This window comes from Annulohypoxylon truncatum (genome assembly GCF_022578515.1).
Source record: "Annulohypoxylon truncatum strain CBS 140777 unplaced genomic scaffold F4807scaffold_5, whole genome shotgun sequence".
NCBI lineage: Eukaryota > Fungi > Ascomycota > Sordariomycetes > Xylariales > Hypoxylaceae > Annulohypoxylon > Annulohypoxylon truncatum.
The window spans coordinates 819,140-843,095 of record NW_025953791.1 but is presented as its reverse complement, the minus strand read 5'-3'; the positions used below and the strand labels follow the sequence as shown (position 1 = coordinate 843,095).

The window sequence follows — 23,956 nt, the reverse complement described above, 5'->3', positions numbered from 1 at the left end:
TTCCCGGACGCTGCCGTCGCGGGTATTACTTTTCCGCCTCATATGACACGTCGTACGGCAGTGGTGAGGACGCTCAGCTCAGCTCGCTCGTCGCCGTCGCTTCTGGGAACGGAGGCCGACGGCCGATATGCTCGAAAGATTGGGGGATGGGCAGGTAGCGTATGAACAATCAGACAACATGGGACGAGATGAGGCCAGTTATACATACGACGTCGAATCCATTACCTAGCATCTAGATCATACATTAGAAGAAGCCCATGTATAGGTAGGTAGGTATGTAGGTATGTATGTGTATGGCGCCCAACTACTACCCTGTGCCCTAGTAACAGCCAGCCTAATCCAAGGATATCCATCCATCCATCCATCCATACATTTAGCCCAACAACCAAAGTCGCTAACCTCCCCAAACATCAACGAATGTCACCCCGGCCAGCACCGGCCTCTCCATCGGCTCGACCATCCCACGCTCGCACATCAGCAACCAGACAGCGTCGGGATCAACAGCCTCGAGCGCGGCCCGAGCCTCGGCATTCGTCGCGAGGGCGTCCGCCATCAGCAGCAGGATCTGGTCGAACACGTCGTCGTCGACCTGGACGTACGACACAACGGCGACCAGGAGCTGCTGCACCGCCTCCCAGACGCGGGCCGCCTGGGTAAACCTGCCCAATCCCGAGCTCGGGACGACGACGACTTCTTCGCCAGCCTTGCTCGGCTCCTTGCCGCCCACGATGCCGTTTCGGGAACGGATGGGGATTAGCAGGTCCTGGTCCTGTTGCCTGCTGCTGTTGCCTCTGGTCTCGACTTTCCTCTTACTGGTGGTGGTGGTGCTTGACTGGGTTGCGTCTGCCTTGACTTTCCGACACCATTTGCCGAGGTTGTCCCACCATTCCGTCTTGATCCTTGTGTTAAGGAAGTCCCCGGCGCTCTGGCATAGCGCGGCTAGCGCTTTGCAGGCTGATGTGACGACGAATGGCTCCGAGTCGTACAGTCTTTCGACTAAAACGGGCCAAATTGAGTTGACTAGGGGTAGGAATGCCTCTTCATCGGGTGATAGTGCCGGACAAACGGTCGCCAGGAGGTCGAGTAGCGACATCCGTAATGTGGGGGTCGGAGATGTCAGGTAATGTTGCGTTAAGTCTGTGATGCGGGCGAGGATCTTGAATGTGGGGGTTTTAGGGGGTGGTGGTTTCTCAACTTCCGCGCCAGGCTCGTCTTCTTCGTCCTGGGCCTCGACTGGTTCTTTTCCCTTCCAAGGGCGTTTCGGATGAGGCCCGATTTCTTCTTCCCCTATCTCTTCTAGCCGCCGCTTCTCCCGTCTTTCTATACGGCTAGAGAGAATGGCATTAATTTCTTCAACTGTGATCAAAGGATGTAAGTTCTTCCGATGATCCTTTGCCGACGACTTCACCGCTTCCAGGAGCAAATGGTCAGACTGTGTTCCTTGCTGCACGACTTCCGTAAGAACGCTAAACAGGCTTTCCACGAATAGAGGATATCCATGATAGTTATCAAGAGCCGCAAATATTGAGGCAATCACATCGTCGAGGTACGGAATTAATCGTGGGCCAGTAAGTTTTACCATCATCCGTAGAACTTGTGTCGATGCGGGAGATATATCAAATGTGTTCAGACGCAGTGACACTGAATTAACCATGTAGTCAACATTATCAATGATCAAATCCGTGACGCTGGTGTATCCACAAGAAGCAGCGATGTTATTGAGACTGATAATTGCATGATCTCGCAGCTTGGGAACCCCTGAACCTAAAAAGGTCGTGATTGGGTACAGCACGTCAATGAGCTCCGGGCGAAAACTCTCTTTCATTCGTGACGCGGCAAAAGTCGTAACCTCTAAGGCCTGGGCTTGTAGTCGCCAGTCAATTTCGTCCGGCTCGGTCTGTGAATCTAGAACAGCAACTGAGAATGAATACAATTCTTGAAAGATGGACTCGCTCTCGTCTGATGGGCCTGCCGCCGAGCTTAGATCAAGGAAATCATCTAGGTCTGAATGTTGCGATAAACTTGATTTCACCAGCTCGAAAGTGAGCCAATATGAGGCAACCTGACTTGGTCCAGTAGATTCTCGGACATAATTCAATAGATCGTCTGCTAATTTAGTCTGCTGAGAAATAGATCCGACCTTTGATAGAAATTCGAGAAGCGTGGTTCGTGTAGACCGCTCTGTCTCCTGCGCGATGAGTATGGGTGGGAAGGTATTAAGTCCATCCCGTTTAGTCATATCCATATCTAACTCGATGGTGTTCGAAGGAAGCTCCGACATGCTACTTGGTTTCGATGCAAGGACGAGCGCGGTGGCGCTGTCCCTCAAAGATGCAGCTAATGAGTCTTCTAGGATAGACGAGTCAATTTGAAGAGTCGTAATGAAGTATTGGCCTTTCGTGAGATTTCGGAATGCTTGCTGCTTGACCCTATTGTCACTAGATTGCATCAATCGAGGAAGGCTCATAACCCAGTTATATATCGCAGTCTTTATCGAGTCTCCAAGCTCCGGGTAGATCCTAGCGAGATCGGTCAAAGTCGTCTCAAGCACGGATTTTTCATTTTCGTCGTCGGCGAGAATCATGGCACTCTCAACGAGTATAGGGGTACACTCTGCAAGAGAATGGTGGCATTCATCTAGCAGGGTAATACATAACCTTTCCAAGGCAAATCGAACATCGTCGGTATCCGCATTTCGTAGCTTTAAAACGGTCGCAAGAGCAAGTTTTATTTTCGCCGTAGTTGCTTTCAACCATGCGGGTGTTAGAACCCCCTCGCCACCCCTTTCACTCTCTTCCAAGGTTTGCCCCTTGGTTATCCCCACTACTTTTATATCTCCTAGGACCTTTGTGAGTACATCCCTTAAGGCATTAATACCGCTAACTAAGACTCTTCTCTGATTCTTAAACGCCGCGGGTGGTGTAAGAAGTTGGCTCAGGGATGATACTATTCCAGGCAAGAAAGTGGCCAAGGCAGCTTGATCCCTAATCGCGACCAAAAGCGCGTCTAGTGTCCTTAGCGCCTCGAGACGAATATCAAGTGTTCTCCCGTCCGTGATACCATCAAGTACAAGGGTGACGGCATGACCCAAAGCAGGAACGGCGTTTGTTTCAACCAGTGCTGCCGCACCAGCTGATGAAGATCCCGTAGCTTTGATTAACGACGTCAAGGTCGTGAATGCTTCCAGTTCCGTTTCCTCGGGAATAGGATCCTTTCTCTTTTGGCCAGGAACACCACCGATGATGAAGGTAAGAAAAATGAGGAGCTGCTGAGAAAGGTCGTGTGAGATTTTAGCCTTCCAGCCATACTGAATTAGCACCCGTAGGCATTTGATGGTGAGTTCTGTCAATCGGACAGGATATTGCTGCTGATTTCGCAGAATGTTGGATAATGGGAAGAAGACATATTCGGCAAGCTTCTCGTCCAAGACAGAGGCATCAGCATCTACTTGACGATTTAAGACAGCATAGAGGTCTTCCACTAGGTTCGATAGTTCTTTTGCACTCGCTTTCTTATCGGATGCACGAACAGCCAAATTGATGATGGCGACGCATCGTGGTTTGAGCTACTCCAGATTAGTCATACGCTTCCATCGCTAACGATAATGGGCTATCAAACCTCCTTGAAAAACTCATTCCTGGAGGCCGAGTGATTACTACTAGTCATACTGAAATGCTTTCATCATTTCCGTCTATAATAAATGAATTCCCGTTGAAAGATGCGATGAGAATGGTATGAGTTTTGCAGATTGAATACTCAGGTACCCAATTGCTTCGTACTCATTTGTAAAAATAAGTTGGTCATTATTATTATGGACATTTATTAGGATTAATATGCAATTAGGAAGAATATGCAACTAAGCATATATATTCATGTGATCGGTAAACTGCATTTCCACATTAACTTCTTGAACAGTAACCACAAACGAATAACTATTCACTTTTGGAACTTCGAGAAATTTACAAGTCATATCGAAGTAATCAATATACCAAGAGATCCTCATCTGGAAGATTGGTTGGCGTCAGAATAATCATGCCGCCGCCGGGGACCTTCACCGTGACGGTGCATCCTTTCGAATCACCGACGCCGCATGCCTGTGCATATGAGAATGGCCCGGCCAACGCGAGAAATGCTCTCGTATTCATCGGCGGACTCGGCGACGGACCTCATACAGTGCCCTATCCGCGTGCCATAGCTAAGCGCCTAGAAGCCGAGCCCGAGCTAAGCTACTCCGTCTTCGAATTCAGATTGACTAGCTCCTTCTCGGGCTTTGGTTTTGTCCGCCTGGCCAACGACGTTGCTGATATATCTGCATTGGTCAAATACCTACGAAGTATAGGAAAACAACGTGTGGTGCTCCTGGGACACTCCACTGGGAGCCAAGATTGCATGGAGTATACATCGCCTGCTCATAGTGCTGCGCCTGTTGATGGATATATCTTGCAGGCCCCTGTCTGTGACCGTGGTGCGGTGTCACTAGAGATGGATGAATCCTCGCTAGATGCGAGCCTCAGGATTGCGAAAGCACTTATCGAGGACGGCAGAGGTCATGAGTGTATGATACCTGAAAATCTTCCACCTTCGTTCTCCGGCACTCCGATTAGCGCGCGGCGGTGGTACGCCCTTACCGCCACAGAGTATGTAATCCAACGCCTAAATTCTAAGTTAATTTTGTGCCTAACCAGTCTACTAGTGGCGAGGATAACTACTTTGATCCAAACCTTCCGGATGACGTAGTGGCGCCCTTCTGGAAACGAGTAGATAAACCTATACTTATACTTCATTCGGGTAACGACGAACATATACCCGCTCATGTCGACGAAGAGGCGTTGGTTCAACGCTGGAAAGCGCTCTGCCGACCAGGCATTGCGAGTGAATTATCTGGTGTGATCCCAGGTGCTGGTCATAGGGTAGAGGAGCGGGAGGCTGAAGAGTGGCTTGTGAACACAGTTGTTAAGTTCCTACAGAGCATCAAATAATCATGCGAAGTATCCGGCTACGAAACGCCGAATAATCCATTCAGAAGCTCATACGACAGGTATACGGGTGTATTACCTGCTCAAGAAGCAAGGAAATATAGCGGGACATTCAAATGACTGAATGATATTCTATCCATATATGTGAATCGGCGTCTTTTAGCAGGCTGTGGGTGTACACGAAAGCCGCGTTCACCACTTCGGGGTGAGAGGTCGGCGATCGCACAGTTCGGACACCTCCCTCAGATTGTCATCGCCGAGAGGCCTCAGGTGAACACCGGTCAGACAACTAGTCAAAACCGGACACAAAGCTAATGAGATTCCCAGATCTAACTTTTCCCTTTTCTTTCCATTCTTCCTTTCTAAATTCATCATTCTCAAGTAGAACGCACATCAAAGCTGAAGTTTCAACATTATCACCAACCCCGCAATCGCTACCCCTCATTCACAAATAATTGCCAAGATGTGTTTCGGCGCAACGTGTCCGACTTGCTGTTAGTAATTCCTTGATACGGCCTCAGATCTAAACTTCCCGTTTCTTTCCTATTTCTCGTAATTGGTATATTGACAGATTTGTAGCAGGAAAGTCTTGGCGTGGCTGCGGCTCGCACATTCCCGCCGCCCTCGCCGGAGTTCCGGAGAAACAATGGTGCAGCTGCGAGCCGCGAGTTACGGTGGACGGAAAGGACTACCCTCCATCGGCGAAGATGAGCATCCCCGGCGTATCTTGGTTGTCTAGCATGTTCGGGAGCGGAGGTGCTGAACGGGGCAAGAACGGGGCGGATACAAAGGGCAAGGACGAACTCTGATTGCTACCCGGCCTGCCCGGCTCTGAGCCAATCCGAGCAGTCGTTTGAGAGTTTCGGCTATCAATGTCAATCGTCGCTATCAGATATTATTAATGATACCGGAAGCTTTTTCTAGTCTCGGTTCCACTGCGACCTCGCTCCTCACTAATATGCCCCTCTCTTAATCATGGTGTCGCCCCACTCATGACAAGTTATAGAAACTTATCACTTGATAACGGCCACTAACCTTCACTCACCTTGATATCAAGAGAAGATGGAGAAACATCTTATACCCATGATTAAGCTATCTCTTTGTCTGATTTACTAATTTTTAGAATATACTTGGACACTGCTAAATATCGTTCAAAATGCTAATCCTAAATCCTTTTCTACTGGGCCCCGCATTCCTGGCTCTGCTCGGCTTATATGTTTGGCGATCCATAGCCTCTCCGTTGCGGAAGGTCCCCGGTCCCAGGATCTCATTGTTCACTTCTTGGGTCCTCAAGTATCACGAATTTCACGCTCACCGGACGACGTATGTCCATAGTCTCCACCAGAAGTATGGCCCCGTTGTCCGGATAGCGCCGAATGAGGTGTCATTCGCGTCTCTCGAGGGCGTTAAGGAGATCTATGGCAGCGGCGGAAGTGGCTATAACAAGACTGAGTTTTATGACTTGTTTACAGTCTACGGCAGAAGGTAAGAGACCGTATCAATTAGCTGTGTTGATGCTTCAAGTTGAAGGTCACGTAGAGGCTCATTGTAGATTACACAGGACAATGTTTAGCACTCTTAATAAGGAGGACGTAAGTCTAACTCACAGGTTATATAAGCAAAGGAAAAATCTAATTTGTGTCTAGCATGCTAAGAGGAAGAGGGTACTCGCTGACCGATATGCCAACACCAACATCCTAAAGTCGGGTTCAATCGACGGGATTAAGGAACGGTCACGAAGGTTCATTGAAAGATGTTCGAAGTCCATTGGCGGTAGTTGTGATATATTTGTAAGCAGGATCACTCAATACTGGTACCGAATATAAGTACTAATAGAGATCCAGATCTGTATAATAGCCCCAGTCGGATATTACAAAACTCTTGCTAACACGGCGTGTAGGTCTGCATGACTATGCATTTGACTGTGTGACCCATCACCTTTTTCACCCTTATGGTTCAGACTCGCTCCGTAACCTGAAGGACGAGGAGATCATGAAGCAGGTCACTTTCGACGACAGCCTTCAAAGTTAGTCTAAGCTCCAAGAACCATCCACTTGTCCTTCCTAACAGCATCAGATCGCCTTATCCGCTACTATAATCCAAGCCTCCACAAGATAATCGGCAACGTTTTGTCTCTGTTCGCCAAGCCACGCGAGACGCCTCTAGCAGACGACTTAGTCATGTCCGCAACCGCAAAGACGGGTCCTGCGCAGTTTACCCTGTTGAGCCGCATGCAAGACAAGAATTACAACATGGAGCACATCGACATGGCCGCCGAGAGCCTCGACCACATGGCCGCGGGAATCGACACCACCGGCGACGCGCTCTGCTTCCTGATGTGGGAGATTTCGCAGCCGCGCTCGTTCTACGTCCAGCGGCGCCTCCAGGAAGAACTCCTCGCCAACCCGGACGCAGGTTTCGACAAGCTGCCCTTCCTCGACGCCGTCATCTCGGAGGGTCTGCGGTGTTTCCCCGCGATCCCCATGTCCCTCCCGCGATACGTGCCCTCTGGCGGGAGGACTATCGACGGCTATTACGTCCCCGAAGGCGCCATAGTGAGCTGCCAAGCCTACTCCGCTCACCGCATCGACGAAAACGTCTTTCCGCAGCCCGGCACGTTCGATCCGGATCGCTGGCTGCAAGAGGCGGGCGAGCTAGATAGGAAGCGGCTGTTCTTCGCATTTGCTAGCGGGGGTAGAGGCTGCATCGGAAAACAGTGAGTTCTTGTTTGCCTAGGCGCCTAGGCGCCTACCTAAGTTTTATTTATCGAAATGGTCAATGCTGATGCTTTGAAAATAGTCTAGCGCTGGCAGAGATGAAAATTTTGCTCAGGGATGTTTACTCGCGGTTCACCACGGTGCCTGATCCAACCATGACCGCTTCGGACATGGAAATGTCGGATCAGTTGATCTCTGCGCAACCCCGAGGGAAGAAGTGTCTTCTTAGGCTGATTCCCCTGGAGGGTTGATCAGGTTTTAATGCGACTATTGGGAAATCTAGTGTAATGGAACAAATTGAATCTGGTCCACAATCGGGCATAATTTGGGAGCCCGATTCTTATTCCTTGCTTCCTTGTCCTAGACTCCTTGCAAATTCAAGATACAACATAACTAGGTGCTTACCTAAGATCTTTCCTAACTTTATAGTGGATATCTAGAATATCCGCCCAGTTTCTCTCCTCTCGGATCCAGTCCTGCCTAGTCTTCACCTTCTCCTCCGAAAAGCATTCCTCTAAAGTTGGCTGGGAGCCTGGCCTCAATGTAATCGGTACTTCGGGAGACCCGAGCGTACGCTTTAGCAGTTGGCGTATTGTGCTAACAGAGTCCTGGCGCATGTCGTCTGTGGCTGGTGCATCTAAGAATTCCTTTCAACTCGGCATCCGGCGCAAGGTTACCAGAGTTGTAAGCGCGACAAAAAAAATTCGTCGCGTTACGGAACCAGGGCTCTTGGGTCATGTAAATCCAGCCGCGATCGTCAAATGGATGAAGCGCGAGGTACTTTCTTCGGACTGATTCTGGCATGTTGTCTAGTAAAGGGCCGTAGTGGATAAAAGAAGCGAAGCTGGTGGTGATATTCTCTATTCTCAAAGCCGGAGACCAGATGTCATGCCATGCACCAGAGGCAGGGCTTAGATAGCCCTGTGGTGATATGAAGGGGCAGAAAAAAGGCGTTTTCCACTGCGGAACTATAGGTCTAAGGGGGTATTCATTAGAAAAACGGAGCGTGCCGGCATGTCGGCCGGGATAATACAGAGAGTCAGGAGAGGTAATAGTCCAGTTGAGGGCAAGTGTGGTCATGTCAACCACCATAGTGACGCAAGTTGTTGATTCCGGCGGCCAGTTGTAGTATAAAACTCCACCTTCAAAATTATCCTTAGTCACGCCGGCGCTGTGATCATCATTTCCAATATCGAGTTTACCTGATGGATACAATCTATTCTGCCACGCACCATTGGGGGTAGCACAAAATTCAGACCATAATCTAGCCCAGGCAAGACGAGTTTCGCTAGTGGATGGGACGCTGGTTGAATTATTTACATTAGATAGCGTGCTTGACTTTTCCGGGATATGAGGATAACCTGATATTTTACGGTTAGTGTTCGCATGGATGAAATTAGACTGCTTCGAACACTGACCGTCTAGACGGGGTGTTGAATATCGAAAGCTTTCTAGTGCCGTTTTTAGAGTAGGTAGAGAAAATTTTGTCGGTTGGGTTATCTGGCTTGACCAAGGCGCTATGGTTCTTCTCTATCTCGTGAACTACCTCCCCGGCGCAGTTTGTGACGGCATCGCTAGGCTGGACGATCTGAAACCCATTGAGAAAGGCATGTCAAGAGTACTGGGGAACTTGTCTACCTAGGTACTTTACCGAGCAAGTGCACACCTTTCGTTTCGACAAATGTCACGACAGGTTTGTCGCGCCATATATTGTTAAACTTATCAGCGATGACCATCAGTGAGTAAGGCGTGCCTCGTCTCAGGAGGTTCACGAGGTGTGGAGCCTTTTCCCAAACGAAAAGGCCAAAAAGACGGTTAGCCCAAACGGAACCGCGATGCGGTGTTCCACAAAAGGCAACTGCTACGACGGCGTCGAATAGATATGAGTATTCCTTTCCTGGGGAATTCGCCAGTAACATGGCCTGTTTAATTAGAATGCCCCCGAGGCTATGGCCAACTAGGACGGTCGGGATGGGTTTATTCCTCTCCCATCCCATCTTGGCTCTTCTCAAGGTGCTGAGCAACTCTGTAGCATGTGCGACAATATAATCATGGCTTCCGTCGAACCAGACATTAGCATTGTAACCATATACCCAAACACGAGCTCCAGCGATTTCTTCGCCAATCCAGTTAGGCCAGAATTGGGCTTTTCTTGTTCGTCCAGGTACTAGATCGACCGCCGTTAGGCCCATGAATTAGGATCACATGAATATTCGCCTGTTCCGGAGAACAGACTTCTAAGAGTCCATAATCTGGCATCGTTGTCTGCCTGGAAAGTCTCGTTCCAGATTAATTTGCAGAAAAGAACCTACAAAATTATCCTAAGCTAGGTATTCATATTGTTTACTTAAATATCGCAAGGCTGTGAGGTAACCTAAACAAAAGCCCGTTGTAATACCGTAATACCTCAGCCTATTAAAGACGTCCGAGCCAAAAGCTGACATCTTGGCAACGACCTGGGTATATTCAGCGCTTATTATCCAATAACTCAATGAATAAAACTTATATAAATTTTACGGTCCTAGATGACTCAACCTTAGTGGAATGAAGCTCGCCAGCGTGAGTGGGAATACCATAACTTAAACTTCATACCTACTTTAGTATTTGGCTAGGTTTTATTTGACAGAATATTGAACTTAAAGGTACTAAAGAAACATATGTGGCAGCGATGAAATATAGTGACATTTCGCCTAGCTTAGGAGGTAGCTGGAAAGGGTCAAGGATCTACTTAGAGGCTCCAGTACGGTTGGCCGAATAACAGATACTTACAAGTACTTACCAGGTACTTATGTAGGTAGAAATGGGAAACTAGTCTCGTTATAGCCTCGTGTATTCTAGACTCTTGACGAAAAGGGAGGGTGTGGTATTGCTGGACGCCGACTTACCAGGGCTTTGTATGGATCCCATGCACAGAATCCCCGAAGGGACGGTTGACCGCTGTCCTGCGTATCTTTATGCCACATTACATCTTCCATGACCCGTCCATGCAAGCTGTATGCAACCCTCGAACGAGGAACGCAGGCTCCAGGTCAGCCACCAGGCGGGATGTGCTACATGCGTTCGACTAGCCTTGACAGGTCCCGCAGTCAGGCAGGCTAGGGGTGACAGGGTGATTACCGACCATTCAAAGACGTGCAGCTTCATATGTCCATTCCTCATCTCGATGCGGGCAGCAGCGTTAATGGACGATCTAGATTAGGTACGGCATGGAGAGTGGCAGGTAAAGGGCCAAGGGAGATAAACGAACGTTTACAATTTGTCACTTGTAATATTGGCGGCGAAGGAATATTAACACCCAACTTTTATGTAGATCTGCTTGGACGTCCCGTGTACTGTACATCTGGAAAAGCTTTGCGACGGAGTGCAAGGCGATTGCCCTGCTCGACTAAGGTAGTAGAAAATGCCCCTATTGGGCGATTGCCGGCCCTCAAAACCGATGAGAGCTGGCGGCAAACAGTCCAAACATCGAGGCAAATGTCTTCGCCTCATTTTGCCCTCGGCAATGTGTACGTATCTGGTAGGTATGCAACCTTAGTCCCCTAGAAACATCTAACTGGCCAGCTGCCTTCCCCTATGGTGACGCGTTTATCATGTACTTAACTAGCCAATTCACGCATATAGTGTTGTTTCAAGCTTCATAGTTCCGCGAAGCATTTCGCCCGCAGGTGGAGGATCGTTCTGCAGAGTTGAAGGGGTATAGAGGAACTGGTTCCTTGGTAATTCTGTTTCGATCTACAATGGCTTCTTGTTTTTCAAGACAAAGCTAACTGGCTGACGTATGGATGTGTTAAGTGACCCAAGAAAACGCGGTGGAGATGGCTGAAAAGCAACCCCTTAGATACCGAGAATTCGGGTAGACCTGGAGACTCTGACGCAAAGCCGACCTGTCAGCCAACACTCTTTGTCGGCAACAACTACTTATATGCGGGTCGAATGTCGAACAACCCGACAATCGTTTCCCTAATCGCAGATTTCCAGAGCAAAGCCGAAGGCGGTAACCCGACAAAAAAACGGCAGCGGCTTGCGGAAGGATGGAAGTGGAAGATGAGACGAGAAGTTGGCGATATGCAATTTCTTCAGCGCCGTTCCGATGACGAGGATGCTACCATCCAAGCCGTTTCGTCAATCTACTTATGTGAGATATGACCTGTAGCATATCGGCAAAAGGAAAACCCCATACCACCGACCCTACTCTGCGGTACCGGGGGTGGGTTTGCTACCTACATGCGAAGGAGTGCATCATCTACAGCCGGATCCCGCGATCTCGCGTGTTCATGAGTTGTCTTTTTTTTTTTTTTTTTGATACTTTCGTCGGTCTCGAGGCTGGCTGGACCCGAACGAACAACTCTACCACCAGACGCGCGATTTTCTTCCGCGCGCTCAAAGTTCGTTCGTCTCCTTCGGGGCGATCCTTTATTATTCCCGTCCTTTTCCTTTTATTATGATAGCCTTGGCGCCCGAGTTTCAGTTGCGTCTGGTGGACACGTAGAGCGACAACCCCGGATTGGCTTTGACGCATGGCTCCTACGTAGTATTCGCATGATTTCCAAGGTTGGCACAGAGCCGGGTCAGGGGGGCATGGTCGTTTGCCGGGTCAGCGGGTCTGCCGTAATTTTTACATATATCACTTTTCAGAAATCTGTAGATTTCAGATCCTGGGAAAAACAACCGCTTGGGATTTGTGAAGTGTGTGTGTACCGTACATATGCATAGGCAATGTTATAACGTAATCTGGCTATGTGTGCGCGTTTGCCGGTACTGGGAATCAGATCAAAGTGTAGATTACGAAATAGATCTCCTTAACCTTAATCTAACAATGCTACATGATATATTACTTACAATGTATACAGAAACGGGATTTAAAGCGGGACGGGCCTTTACCCGTGGGTTAGACCCCAGAATACATGTCGAAACAGGCAAACTTCGCAACGCCCCGTGGATATCAGGTGTAAGCGGAGCAAAATGCATCTTCCTGGTCATCCAATTGCTTTCATCGGTGAACATCAGGTGGACTCTGGCTTTTCTGCCCGCATGGATCGGTTCACCAACCACGAACTACAACATGGAAAGAAGCCAAAAAAAGTAGGTGATCAGAGAAGTATAGAATTACCTGTCCGAATATATTGAAAAATTTTGTAATTTCTTTGTCACAGAAATGAGTACGTCTCGTTTACCACGGCAAAAAGATAGGGAGATGTTGTTGAAGCAGATCTCAAGTCTGAAGGTATAGTATACTCGTAGTGTAGATGCATTCACCCCTTGAATTGCTCACTCGTTATCAATTAAATCCTGGCAAGGAATGTGTAGACAGACGCCTTAACGCGCGGACCACATACTCCAGCCCCTTATGTTCCTCCAGCCTAATGCACATTGCCCGAAAAAACACGCAACAATTTACCAAAATGAGCCAGCTCAGCCTCGGTACCGCTTACCGAACTAAGTCCTCTCCCAATTCGCCATCCTCCGCTTCCCCCCCTTCGCTCATTCGTTCAGCGGGACAAGCCGATAGCATCCAAAAAGGAAGTGGTAACTTCCCCGTGTAGAATAGCGTAGGTACACATGGAAAACATAGTAAGAAAATTAAAAACAGTGATCGTGACGGCGTGATCTCGGCTCGAAAAGGGAGTTGCAGCAACGCGGGAGGGAAAAGACAAATAGCTAAACACCACCACTCTCGCGCCAGGACAGAATAACCTCCATGTACTTCGCTATGCGATGAACGAACCAAAGTCCGGCGAGGCAGAGCACGCAAGGATAAAATAACCACCCGATAAGCCCTTGACTCGTGTAAGTCGTATGGCACCCATGCTATGCAATGAGACGTAGCCAACTCATGCCTGCGTGGTATTGATCCTGTAGGAAACAAACAAAGCCACCGTCCAGTTGTAGCCTCCTCACTGAATTGGTTGCCGCCCTAATGCTTCTTCACTATTGCCGGCCCCTTTTGTTGAGCCCCCCTCTGCTCTTCTCGTTATCACGTGATATTCGCAGGGTAGGCATCGACGATAGAAAACGGCCAAGACAAGGCAGCGCTGGAAAATAAAACAAAACAAAACAAGGTGAATTGCAAACTGTAGAGCCGACAGCGCCGAGCCTCTCTTCGTGTAAGGTTAAAGGATAAATAACCACCACCGTGATTTGTGCATTGTACAAGAACAACGTCTTCAATAGCACTTTGCGAGTATGCAATAAACTTGCCGCCACCAGTTAGATAATTCAATGTTTGAGAAGAACACAAAAGAGCTCGTAGAATATGTGGCATCCTAGCATCCTTCATTGCAGAGGGACTGCCTTCCATCGAGTTTCAAAACTCGACGCAGAAAGCAAAGATTCAACACCAAGAACTCTTAACTCTCAAATCAAATTGAACCACCAACCAATCAATAGCGACGCTGTAATCGTAGAGTTACGCTTACAAGACATAGACGCTCAATGATCTGCCCCAGCATGGGAAGCTCCAACGCTAGGTCGGAATCACCCACACAGGTAGGGGCAGCACAGGTATTGTCGCCCGACAGGATCGTAAGCCCCCGTCGACTGACAGTGGGCCTACTGTGTGGGATGCCTAGGAAGGGGATCAGCCTTAGTACCTGATGCCGAAAGAGGTCCCGGCTCGTGGGGCATATAGCTAGGGTAGCCAGGCTGAGGAAGTGCGCGCATCATGCCACCATGCTGCGTATCATGGCTTCCCCTTGATAACCCGTCAAATGAAGTCCCCATATATTGCTGATTTTGTGGAATCGACACGCCGGCATGGCCAACGAAAGACTGATGCGCATTACCTGCCTGCTGCGGGAAGGCATAAATCGACGGATTGCTGGGCGCTGTTGAATTCGCTTGCCACTGTTGGTAGATGGTTGGCGTAGCCGGGCTGGTGTACTCCGGCGGGGAGGTGAACATGGACGATCTCCTGCTGGAATCGTGAGTACTGGTGTACATATCGTGGAGACCGATATTCGTTGTTGGATTAAGTGGGGCATGATTGGCTATACTAGGGGCCTCCACAAAGGTCTGTCGTTCCGTGGTCATTTCTGGATTTAGGAGTGGCTGAGAATATTGATTCCCGCGAACTGGCATATCTCCCACAAAGGTGTCGCTGGACATTTGGGTGGTCGGACTTTGTTCTGTGCTGTGAGCCTGAGCCATAAGAGTCTGTGGTATACTTGTTCTCTGAGGCGATGCACTAGAAGAGTTCGGCGTTGGATTATGGTCACCGTCTTCTCTCCCCGGGGTGACATCCTCAGTATCCGACACGTAGCCCTGGCCAACTCGATCATTTGGCATTACGTGGACAATAGTTGTTCCATCTACGTATACACTTAGTGACATTCTAATACGTCTTTAGAGAGTTTAGGACTGCTTACCGATCTGTCCGTCTTTATAACGTTCTTCATTTTGAGCGACTCTGAATATCTCTTTTAAATATGGTCTCTTCGCCAAATTGCTCGGGTTTTCTTTGTCGGCGAAGAACGATGACAGGGCTTCGGTGGTAACCTCCTCCAGCTTGGCTACATTCAAATAGAGTTTTTGGATGGTTGGATGTTGAAGATGGTTAGGCTCAACGATCAGCCGAAGAATATGTACCAGAAGATGTATTCGTTCTAAAACGGCGAGTCAGTATTTTGCACTTTCCCATATCCCTTATACTCATCTTACCTCGCTTATATAGATGATCTGGTTCCTTGTGTCTTACTCGGTGTTCCTTGCCTGGCCCCCAAGGCTTGGGCCACCAATCGGGTGCCTTCTCGTCTGAGCCTGTATAGGGATGTGTCGATTGCTTCTTAGGCTCAACAGCCTTCACCCAAGCCTTAGCCAGTAGTTTACATGCATTTTGTTGAATGCTTTTAAAACGTTCTTCGTAGAACTGCCATACAGCCTTCTCGTCGCGGATTTCAATCTTTCTCCTCAAGGAACTTGACGAAGCTACTGGTTCATCCTCGAAGTTCTCGGTTTCACGTCGTGATAACGTTGCTCTTGGCCGTTTGCGGGCTTTGTATTCCCCGTCATCCTCAAAGCCTGTCAAACCCATAGATTGACCATACCGCCGGTCTTGTGTCCAGCGTCTAGTCGAGTCCATAGAATATCGGCTGATATCTGAATCGAAGGAGGTAAATTCTGATTCAGGATACGTAGGATTTGCAGCTAGAGGGAGGTCTTAGTTATATATCTAAATCCTCAACTAAACTCTTGGAACTTACCAGGCTGAGCACGCTGCAGTTCGCGGCCGAGGGCTTCCACATCTAAGAATCTCGATATATTTATCGAAGGTATATGTGGTGCTGTGAATATGTGAGGCTTTCCCTCAATGACAGTCATGACCACGTAGAATTCCGCGGAAATGTTACAGTACTCGCGCAAGGCCTTGTCAATCGCCTATTTAAGACTTAGTATTACAGTTTTACCAGAAGGATAACGTCCAACTCACCATAGGGGGCCGTCTCACGTCTTGTGAGTCGGCGAAGCGACCATCGTCCTGGACTGGCTCCATAGGAAATCTGTCCTGGTGTGCCCAATATGTCCTGGGTGGGAAGGGATCCCGGGGTTGGTTCAGATCTTGCACCATGGCTGGAGGTGTAAGAAGGTATATGATTTTTGAAATTAGTTATTCGTGGCAGGAGATCTTATTTCAGTCTTCGTCTTGTAGAAGGTGCGGCGAACTCGTGAACTCGCAGAGCCTCTCTACTACTATGCGCTTCAGTTCATCACACGCAATCGTATCGTCTGAGCTCCACTCGGATCCTTTGCAAAAAATGTCGCCGATTTCCGACTTCGACGCTGTGTCCAGGCGTGTCTCACAGATACAGGCAGTAAGACAGAATTGGATAAAATAACTTTGATGTAGAATGAAGACACCGGCTGGGTGCAGTCTAGGAGGATTTCTTGTCAGAGCTAGATATGTTGTGGCGATGTAAGTAAAGGTGGTGCGCGTGCCCAATATATGTGCGAGGGTATAGTTAGAAGGGAAGTTGTGGCGAGATAAGAGTGTAGCACTTCGTATTGGCAGACCCAAACGAGCTTAAGAGGAGCTGGTAGTGACCTATTGATGTGGAGAAGCCGAACGGAAAGGTAAAACGCACATCGAGGGCTGATAGCCTTCAGACGAGACAGTCTTTTCTTTGTTTAGCAGCGGCAGCGGGAGCTTGCGTCCCTAAGGGGGGGTGGTTGGCTAAACGGGATGAGAAATAAGTCTTATCAGGCCTGGATATAAAGAGTTGGTAGGCGGCTGCGAACTAGGCTAAGCTGAGCATGGATTCCGTGCTAACAAAGAAAGGTAATATCGTAGGGTTAGAGCTGAATAGTCGTGTATTCAGTTTAATGAGCTGGACAGGCCCGCAGCGAGTTTCAAACGGGACTATCAACTAGTAGTAAAGGTTGCGCGCGAAGGACAGTGGGTGTCCTCTTTCACTTTTAGAGAGTTGTAAGACATCGAGCAGTGAGGCCTCTTTACTCGCTTGTGATATGCCCCGTCCTGGCTTCTGTAGCTGTCTCAGAATCAGTTCAAGACCGTCGTGAGAGCGTATAAAAGCCAATTCAAGATAAATTGCACTAAGCTTTGCTGCTGCTAGATACGCTTATCCGTTGCTTTTGCAGCCGCAGAGCTGGGCACACTGTGAGGAGGATCTGAACAGGCGTTTTACCAACCAATTTAGAGGGGGCCCATTGAACGCTATGAATTAATAAGGCAAAGGCAACTAACTAGCTAGATACCACCACGGGTTGCCGGCAGTATAATGCGAGGGATAGATGACGATGCGGCGGAGTTAAAGTGTTCGTAAAACCATGTGATTCCCAGCGCTCGTGCGGCAAGCGGCAGTGGTACTCGGGGAGGAGGTGAGCAGCAGCAGCAGCAGCAGCGAGAGCTCAAACAATTGCGATGAGAAAATGGTAGACCTAGCTGCCTCGCGCAGAAACGAGAATGCGGCGACACATCCACTCGGTAAACGTGGGACTACCCGAGGTTTGTTCTCATAAATAAAGCTCAGCGAAAAGGGAAAAAAGGAAAAGGGATATATGCGATGGCAAGCGGCAAAGGGTTTGTGGAGAAATACTGTGTGTAGTAGTTGTAGTCTTCGTAGTGAACAAAAATTAGGCCAAACACACGGACAGATCGCAAGGATATTGGGACGAAGCGATTTCGCGAGACCCCTGCCCCTCGTTTCCACGATAAGCCTGGGGTGTTAGTCTTGACGAGCAAGGACTGTCCTTTGCTCAGTTGTTTTTATCGGGTGTGTACGAAAGAGTACGGATGTGCGTATGCAGCTGGATGTCCAGAGGGTATGGTATGGGCTTGCGGGCTGCGAAGTAGACTACCTTAGTCCCTTAGGTGGTAACGAGAGGCCGTGTGTGGGTTCTCTGCGAGGGGGCCTGCCGTCAAGGGGCGAGCAGGCGAGAAAAGCTCTCAAGCTATGGGCTATCCACAAGGCCCGAAGAAGTCAAAAGCCGGGGGTCGTGATCATGGATGGCGGCATCAATAAGGCCTTGTAATGTACAGTACACTACATACTTGTACATGGATCGTCTTCCCAACCAATACAAATCCTCTATGGTACAGTGGGGGAGAGAGACAAGTACGGACAGGCCTAGATGGCGTATGGCGTCGCTTTGCCTGTCTGCACAATTGGTACATAACATGTACACACGTGCCTCAAGTGAAGGGTCTCCATTCTCCAGTCTACTGCGTACGTCTGAACGCACCGACAACCTTGGAAAGTATTCCGTACGCGAGAGATTGCCGAAAGAATCGGAACTTGAGTTATAGTCGATGGTCATCCATTTTTGCAACGTAGCGCATATGCGTGCTTGGGAGAGATCTAACAATCTTGATTCAGCGAGATGACAGATTACCTCGACAGGGAAGAATCTTGAGCTCTCTCTTAATATGCCGTCTTTTATGCAGGAATTATTCCACTGATGCATTATTAGTTATACTTGTCTCCAACATGGAGTTCTCTTTTTTTTTTTTTTTTTTTTGTTTTTTACCAACAACAGGCAAGACACGAAGAATTTCTAACTAGCGACATGCCCTCTCGATGATTAGTCGCCGAAGAGGGAAGATGCCCAGAAAAGCACGATAGGAGATAGAAAAGACGGAGAGACAAGAGATCAAGAAAATAGTGGATGAATGATCACGGTCTGGTGATTCTGCATGATGTGTGCGAGTATACCCCTGCTCGTTGACAAGGGGAAATAGTTAGAAAAGGTTAGAATTGGTTGCCCTTAGCTTATTAGCGGGAAGAGTGGGTATAAGTGGCCCTGGATAGTGCCTAAGTGGATTTGCAACACTTGGAAGGGCGGTTCCGGGGCGGTGCGTTGTGGAGTTGTGGGGCGACCCGAACTGGCCGGGGCGGGAAAGAGTTCAAGAGCTTGTTAGGGAGAGAGCCTCCCGACTATGTTGCTTTATCCTACGCGTCATTTCCGAAATCTAAAAGAAAGAGCAGACGATCTAAATCTATCGTACCTACCCTACCTATGTGCCTAGCTTAGATAGCCTAAGGAAACTAAAATTCGACTTCAATGATCGCGGACTACTTCTTACATAGTACAGAACGCGCCGATTCTTTCCCTTTTCATCTTTTCAACTTCCTACTTTCGATCACCACTTCACCTCGGTCCACCTCGACAATGAGAAAAGATACGTAATTCGACACATATTTGAGTAAACAGGAAAAGAATAATAATTGCTACAAGACGAATTGTTTTTAAAATACTGTAGCTTTTCATAAACATACCTAGGTATGTACGTAGGTGCCTGGATTAGGTACTACTTCACCATAAACTACAAGTATTACATGTATGTATTATAAGTCGAGGAGTACCGAACCCCTAACATTCGACACTCCTTACTTCGATTCAACTAATGTTGCCTGGACTTTTCATAGTATGTACCGTAAAGCCGGTAAGTCCAAGTAAGCAAGCCCCTGGAAGAGACGAGGTTCCGGGGAATCATACTCATGTTCGAACCGGACTAACAAGCCGTGAGGTATCATCCCTAGCATGATACCATCATCGATCATTTGGGTTTTAAACATCCGAAGGGATATATGAATGGACCCATAGATACCGCGCCGATGGTATCCATTCATTGTCAAAGGCGTCCGTAACGCCATCATCTTTCATTTTCTTCAGCAACCTTACATGACAAACATCCTACCCAAAATATCTGCTTGGATAAAGATATCGAATATATTGGATGTCTAGCCCCCCACGTTGTGTCACCCCTGTCGGGGCCCCAAGATCTGAAATCCAATGCAGATCAACCCAGCGGACGGGTTTGTTAATCATCATTTCTCTCCTGCTTCATCAGCAGATGATAGTCCATCGGTTAAGCATTAAGCGCCAAATACGCTCGAACGCCTGCCTTGTCAAGGCGAAATCTATCATCCACCCCAGCTCTGGGGTAGATCGGGTCTCGTAAGCCTTGGATGTATACATATCGCAAAGTACTTGACCAGGAAATAATCATTTTATGGGTCCGGGAGAAGACGACTACATACACGTGTAGACAGTCTTGGCGTATTCATCACGAACATACTCCGTACATACATGTACACTCACCTACCTACTTACTTAAACGTAGCATTGCCTAGACCTCTCCGTATATCACCACCTTTTCAGTACCTTATTACAGATTTCCCGAATCCGCAGGCGAGTGATTGATACATCCGGATAAATAGTCTTGCTGTCTTGTCACATAACTATGTGGGGGCTTACAGAGAGCTTTAAAGGCCGAACCTACCCATACACAGTTACACATATAAACATGTACGAGATGTAGTTAAACTCAGGTTGCTCGGTTCAAAGAGGCTACAGAATATTGCAAGGATTACCCACGGAGGCTAAACGACTAGTTGGTCCATCTTATAAATGAAGCTCATCTCATTCGAGCCTCCTAGCGTCTCAAATTTCCAAAGGCAAACTTACAAGAACAAAGACAAAAGCACTATTTAGAACCAGCAGAATGTGTCGGGATGCCATGTATCTCATATGTAGCTGCTATGTGATATGTAGGAGATAGGGTCGCATCGTTAATATCCAAGTGCGGTAGCTTTTTATGTAGGTGGGTATCCCAAGTACGTACATATCTACCTACATGGACATGCACGGCCGCGGCAGGGAGGGTTCTGAATTAGCGACATCAGGTGCCAGATGGAAGATGCGAGTACGTGCGTCTCCCGCTCGATGAACTATCGTTGGCGCAATAAGTGTTTCGAAACCAGCATCTCAAGATACGCTAGCAACCAAAAGCTGAGCGAGGCATTCACGCGAACCCGTCAACTCCCATGCACAGACAACGCCTCTGCCCGCTGTCAACCAACATTGATCTGCTTCTGGTACAACCTTGCTATTATTATATTACTTTTTTCTTCTAATTACATACACTAAGTCCCTTGCTACCTCGGCCGAAGTCCCACCACACCTTACCTAATGACATCGTCTTCCATCAACGCTGCGTACATATATAAGTGATACAAACTGTCTCGAACCTTGTGGAGGGCTAGTGACTTGGAGATTACTAGGATCGACGACATCCATTCGTTGACTCCCTGTTATACTCGCTAAAGGTCTTGCAACCGTAAAGACAGCTCGGGCCGACCGCTTCACGTTGTTCATTCGGTATCGAAGTCCTTTCTGGTGAGGCGTCGATAAAGCAAGACGGAGCTGGCGGAAACGCTGGTTGAAGACTTGTATGGAAAGCCTCACCCATCCCTTATTATGCGACCCACCGGGTCTAGATCGGGGTAAGATCTAAGCTTTTCCAAGGTTCCGTCTACCTACTGTCCCAATAACATGGCCATGGGTCCGAGGAACTATGCTAGGAAATTCCTGTCAGCAAGCAAAGCGGAGGGTTCCCGTATGCGTATATCACTTTTCCTACAGCCGTAAGCCGGCTGCGAAGGGAGCAGGGACCAGGCGCCCGGCATTAAGCCAGCGTCACCTTGTCATGTCTCAGAGAACCTTACCGACCGCGCGAATCACCACTCGCGAACACGGCTTTGTGTAGCCCGCCAGGCGGTTCGTACTTGCGTTAGATCCAGCACTAGAGGGTGGGAGAGATCGTTTTCGTTTACGTGAAACGGCCATTATTGCATTGGAACTTTCTTTTTTTGCTTATTTGGTGGCGAGCCACCTCGGTAGAAAGAAATTCATGAAGGTCGGTCGATATTCTGGACCTCATAAAACCCCCACGGCCGCCATGACCATCAACGGCGACCACGGCGACCTTAACTTCTCATCGTGTCAGCGAACAACCATTTTTTCTCAACTCGGAGTTTGATGACCACACATACCGGAATTCCAGAATTCGCCGGTCGAAATTCTTTGGGTCAGACTCCTATACATGCTGATAGTTGGTAAGCCTCTTGGAGACCGGTTCGGTTGGGACGATGCGGATGGTTCGAATCCAATTGGCTCTTCTCCTGACGGACGCCTCGCAACCCGCATGGAGGCGTTCAAGACGAGCTCCCTTTGGCTGCCAGCCTTTGTATTACCTCCAATTGAATGCATTAATAGCCTCATCAGGATCTACTTCCTTGGTGCCTTTTGTTTGCGCCTGCAATAATTGCCATTTGGGTCCTCCGGCCCCGCCCTATCTACCAAATCGTCGGGTCGATCTCGCCAACCACGAACATCCCTTTCGGACTTTACTTTCCCAGCTTCGACTTTCGTCCGAATGGCCTGGGAGATGTCTATAACGTAGGTAGGTAGGTAGGCAAGTAGGTAAAGACTTAGGAGCCAACATGAACTTTTTTTTTCTCGCAGCTCTTGAAAGCATGGATCGGAAATCAACATCTCAGACAATACCAGCTATCACATGGGGTTTTTTTCGGCAACGTTACATATTGCTACAATTTCCAGTCGTCGCGCAGGAGTGGGCCGGCGATCATCCTCGGTGAAGAAGGGAATTTCTTCGCTCACCTTGGATGTCGCTCCATGAGATCATTACCTTCTTTATAATAGTAGTCTGACCGCCGGTAATTGACTATCGAGTTGGGCAAAGCAGTATTGGTAAAGCCGAGGGCCAATCACGGACGAGAGCTCCTTTGGAATTCGATAGATGGCTGCACGCGTCAGCGGCCGTGGCGCTCAACCATTCATTTGGTAAAACCCGCCACATACGGGAAAAACGTCCTGCTCTAATTCCAATTCGTAAGGCTAGCAACCTGGGCAGTGGTGGGAAACACTTGGCCTAACGTGTCCTGCGTGTCCAACAAGGAATCGCCTAGATCCTGCAGGGGTTTTCTTGTAACTTCTCGCATTAGATCGGTAATGTATGTGAGAAGATCGAAGTCTCCGGACCTGACTGGCTCTGTCGGTTCCAACGATCACCATGAATATATGACAATAGATTTTGAATGATATAACCGGCCTTATCGAGGACAAAACTTTGGCTCGTTCTTTGGTCAAGCGGGATGATCACCCGCACAATCATATGTAAAAGTTTCTAAATATTCCTGTCAAGTCTCTTAGTTGCTTCTGTAATAACCGTTTCCTATAATGATCTACCTGAAGTATAGCTGCTTATTTTTAGCTACCTAGGTTCGTCAAGTGCGCACTTCATACACAGTGGCTTTTTATCAAACCTGTAACAAAGACTGCAAGAGTCGTACGACCAACGTCCATGAAATCGTCATTGGCGCCGGCCTGACGTATTTTTATTTTACCCACCGTCTAGCTCTAGAAGCTCGGATCAAGGCGTTGATCAGCTGGAACTCGGTCCTTTCTGAGAATAGGGCCTAGCTACCCATGGCACATCGCCCGGCGCTGCCAGGACAGCATCAATTCAGCGAGAGTATGTGTTACACATTTATGTATGCGCGTACCATTGTCGTTAACATTGGACGGATGAAGATTCTTTCACCGCATAATACTACTCTGCTAAAGTCTGCGCCCAATATGTGTGTGTACGTACTACTTTTCCACCTCTTCTATATGTATATATTACCGTAGCCTAATAATTCGCTAGCAGCGCCTACAAACAAAATAAATAAAAAGCCAGCTTTCGAGCCTAATCTACTTGCCGGAGTCCGAGCCGTCCAGGTGTCCATTCAACATGGGGTTGGCGTTACTCTTTTTCCTTTTTTTCCTCTTATGGCGTCTTCTATCTTCCATTCTACGCCTTCCTTTCTATCTTTTCCCTCTAACCCACGCACCGAGCTTCCATCCGCGAATTACCCAAGCACTGCAGTCGCGCGGCGCCGACAATTGGGCCTCGGGGGGGGGGGGGGGGGGGCGCGGGGGGGGGGGGGGGGGGGGGGGGGGGCA

General features: G+C 48.5%; 6 protein-coding genes across 6 annotated transcripts; 3 read left to right on the top strand and 3 right to left on the bottom strand.

Moving 5' to 3' along the window:
* Window positions 1-300: 300 nt before the first annotated feature.
* On the bottom strand, window positions 301-3,750 carry F4807DRAFT_311103 (ARM repeat-containing protein). The gene is made up of 2 exons (XM_047995052.1): window positions 3,619-3,750; window positions 301-3,565 (listed from the first exon to the last, which is right to left on the bottom strand). Exons 1-2 carry the CDS (start codon window positions 3,664-3,666, stop codon window positions 395-397), a joined length of 3,219 nt encoding a protein of 1,072 aa, XP_047857608.1. The 5' UTR covers window positions 3,667-3,750; the 3' UTR covers window positions 301-394.
* A 282-nt stretch (window positions 3,751-4,032) lies between these two features.
* F4807DRAFT_457172 (DUF1749-domain-containing protein) lies at window positions 4,033-4,979 on the top strand (the record flags this gene model as incomplete). The annotated part of the gene is made up of 2 exons (XM_048000997.1): window positions 4,033-4,637; window positions 4,694-4,979. 2 exons carry the CDS (start codon window positions 4,033-4,035, stop codon window positions 4,977-4,979), a joined length of 891 nt encoding a protein of 296 aa, XP_047857607.1.
* A 202-nt stretch (window positions 4,980-5,181) lies between these two features.
* Window positions 5,182-6,069, top strand: F4807DRAFT_311037 (uncharacterized protein). The gene is made up of 3 exons (XM_047995050.1): window positions 5,182-5,246; window positions 5,304-5,470; window positions 5,556-6,069. The coding sequence occupies exons 2-3, from the start codon at window positions 5,440-5,442 to the stop codon at window positions 5,783-5,785; spliced, it is 261 nt and encodes an 86-aa protein (XP_047857606.1). The 5' UTR covers window positions 5,182-5,246; window positions 5,304-5,439; the 3' UTR covers window positions 5,786-6,069.
* On the top strand, window positions 5,743-8,117 carry F4807DRAFT_311033 (cytochrome P450 3A13). The gene is made up of 7 exons (XM_047995049.1): window positions 5,743-6,461; window positions 6,538-6,568; window positions 6,623-6,766; window positions 6,821-6,824; window positions 6,877-7,002; window positions 7,053-7,692; window positions 7,776-8,117. Exons 1-7 carry the CDS (start codon window positions 6,133-6,135, stop codon window positions 7,942-7,944), a joined length of 1,443 nt encoding a protein of 480 aa, XP_047857605.1. The 5' UTR covers window positions 5,743-6,132; the 3' UTR covers window positions 7,945-8,117.
* Window positions 8,118-8,981: 864 nt separating this feature from the next.
* On the bottom strand, window positions 8,982-10,085 carry F4807DRAFT_311081 (uncharacterized protein). The gene is made up of 3 exons (XM_047995051.1): window positions 9,332-10,085; window positions 9,112-9,281; window positions 8,982-9,054 (listed from the first exon to the last, which is right to left on the bottom strand). Exons 1-2 carry the CDS (start codon window positions 9,883-9,885, stop codon window positions 9,236-9,238), a joined length of 600 nt encoding a protein of 199 aa, XP_047857604.1. The 5' UTR covers window positions 9,886-10,085; the 3' UTR covers window positions 8,982-9,054; window positions 9,112-9,235.
* Window positions 10,086-14,116: 4,031 nt separating this feature from the next.
* On the bottom strand, window positions 14,117-16,872 carry F4807DRAFT_310884 (uncharacterized protein). Its single transcript, XM_047995048.1, has 5 exons — window positions 16,119-16,872; window positions 15,892-16,066; window positions 15,350-15,835; window positions 15,058-15,294; window positions 14,117-15,000 (listed from the first exon to the last, which is right to left on the bottom strand). Exons 1-5 carry the CDS (start codon window positions 16,254-16,256, stop codon window positions 14,243-14,245), a joined length of 1,794 nt encoding a protein of 597 aa, XP_047857603.1. The 5' UTR covers window positions 16,257-16,872; the 3' UTR covers window positions 14,117-14,242.
* Window positions 16,873-23,956: the final 7,084 nt, after the last annotated feature.

Coding starts and splice junctions, on each gene's coding strand:
- F4807DRAFT_311103 (XM_047995052.1), bottom strand. CDS start 3,666: ATGACTAGTAGTAATCACTCGGCCTCCAGGAATGAGTTTTTCAAGGAG. Junction 3,566..3,618: donor GGAATGAGTTTTTCAAGGAG/GTTTGATAGCCC, acceptor AATCTGGAGTAG/CTCAAACCACGATGCGTCGC.
- F4807DRAFT_311033 (XM_047995049.1), top strand. CDS start 6,133: ATGCTAATCCTAAATCCTTTTCTACTGGGCCCCGCATTCCTGGCTCTG. Junction 7,003..7,052: donor TTTCGACGACAGCCTTCAAA/GTTAGTCTAAGC, acceptor TAACAGCATCAG/ATCGCCTTATCCGCTACTAT. Junction 7,693..7,775: donor AGAGGCTGCATCGGAAAACA/GTGAGTTCTTGT, acceptor CTTTGAAAATAG/TCTAGCGCTGGCAGAGATGA.
- F4807DRAFT_311081 (XM_047995051.1), bottom strand. CDS start 9,885: ATGGGCCTAACGGCGGTCGATCTAGTACCTGGACGAACAAGAAAAGCC. Junction 9,282..9,331: donor TTGCTCGGTAAAGTACCTAG/GTAGACAAGTTC, acceptor AATGGGTTTCAG/ATCGTCCAGCCTAGCGATGC.
- F4807DRAFT_311037 (XM_047995050.1), top strand. CDS start 5,440: ATGTGTTTCGGCGCAACGTGTCCGACTTGCT. Junction 5,471..5,555: donor CGCAACGTGTCCGACTTGCT/GTTAGTAATTCC, acceptor ACAGATTTGTAG/CAGGAAAGTCTTGGCGTGGC.
- F4807DRAFT_310884 (XM_047995048.1), bottom strand. CDS start 16,256: ATGGTGCAAGATCTGAACCAACCCCGGGATCCCTTCCCACCCAGGACA. Junction 15,836..15,891: donor ACTGCAGCGTGCTCAGCCTG/GTAAGTTCCAAG, acceptor ACCTCCCTCTAG/CTGCAAATCCTACGTATCCT. Junction 15,295..15,349: donor AGATCATCTATATAAGCGAG/GTAAGATGAGTA, acceptor TCGCCGTTTTAG/AACGAATACATCTTCTGGTA.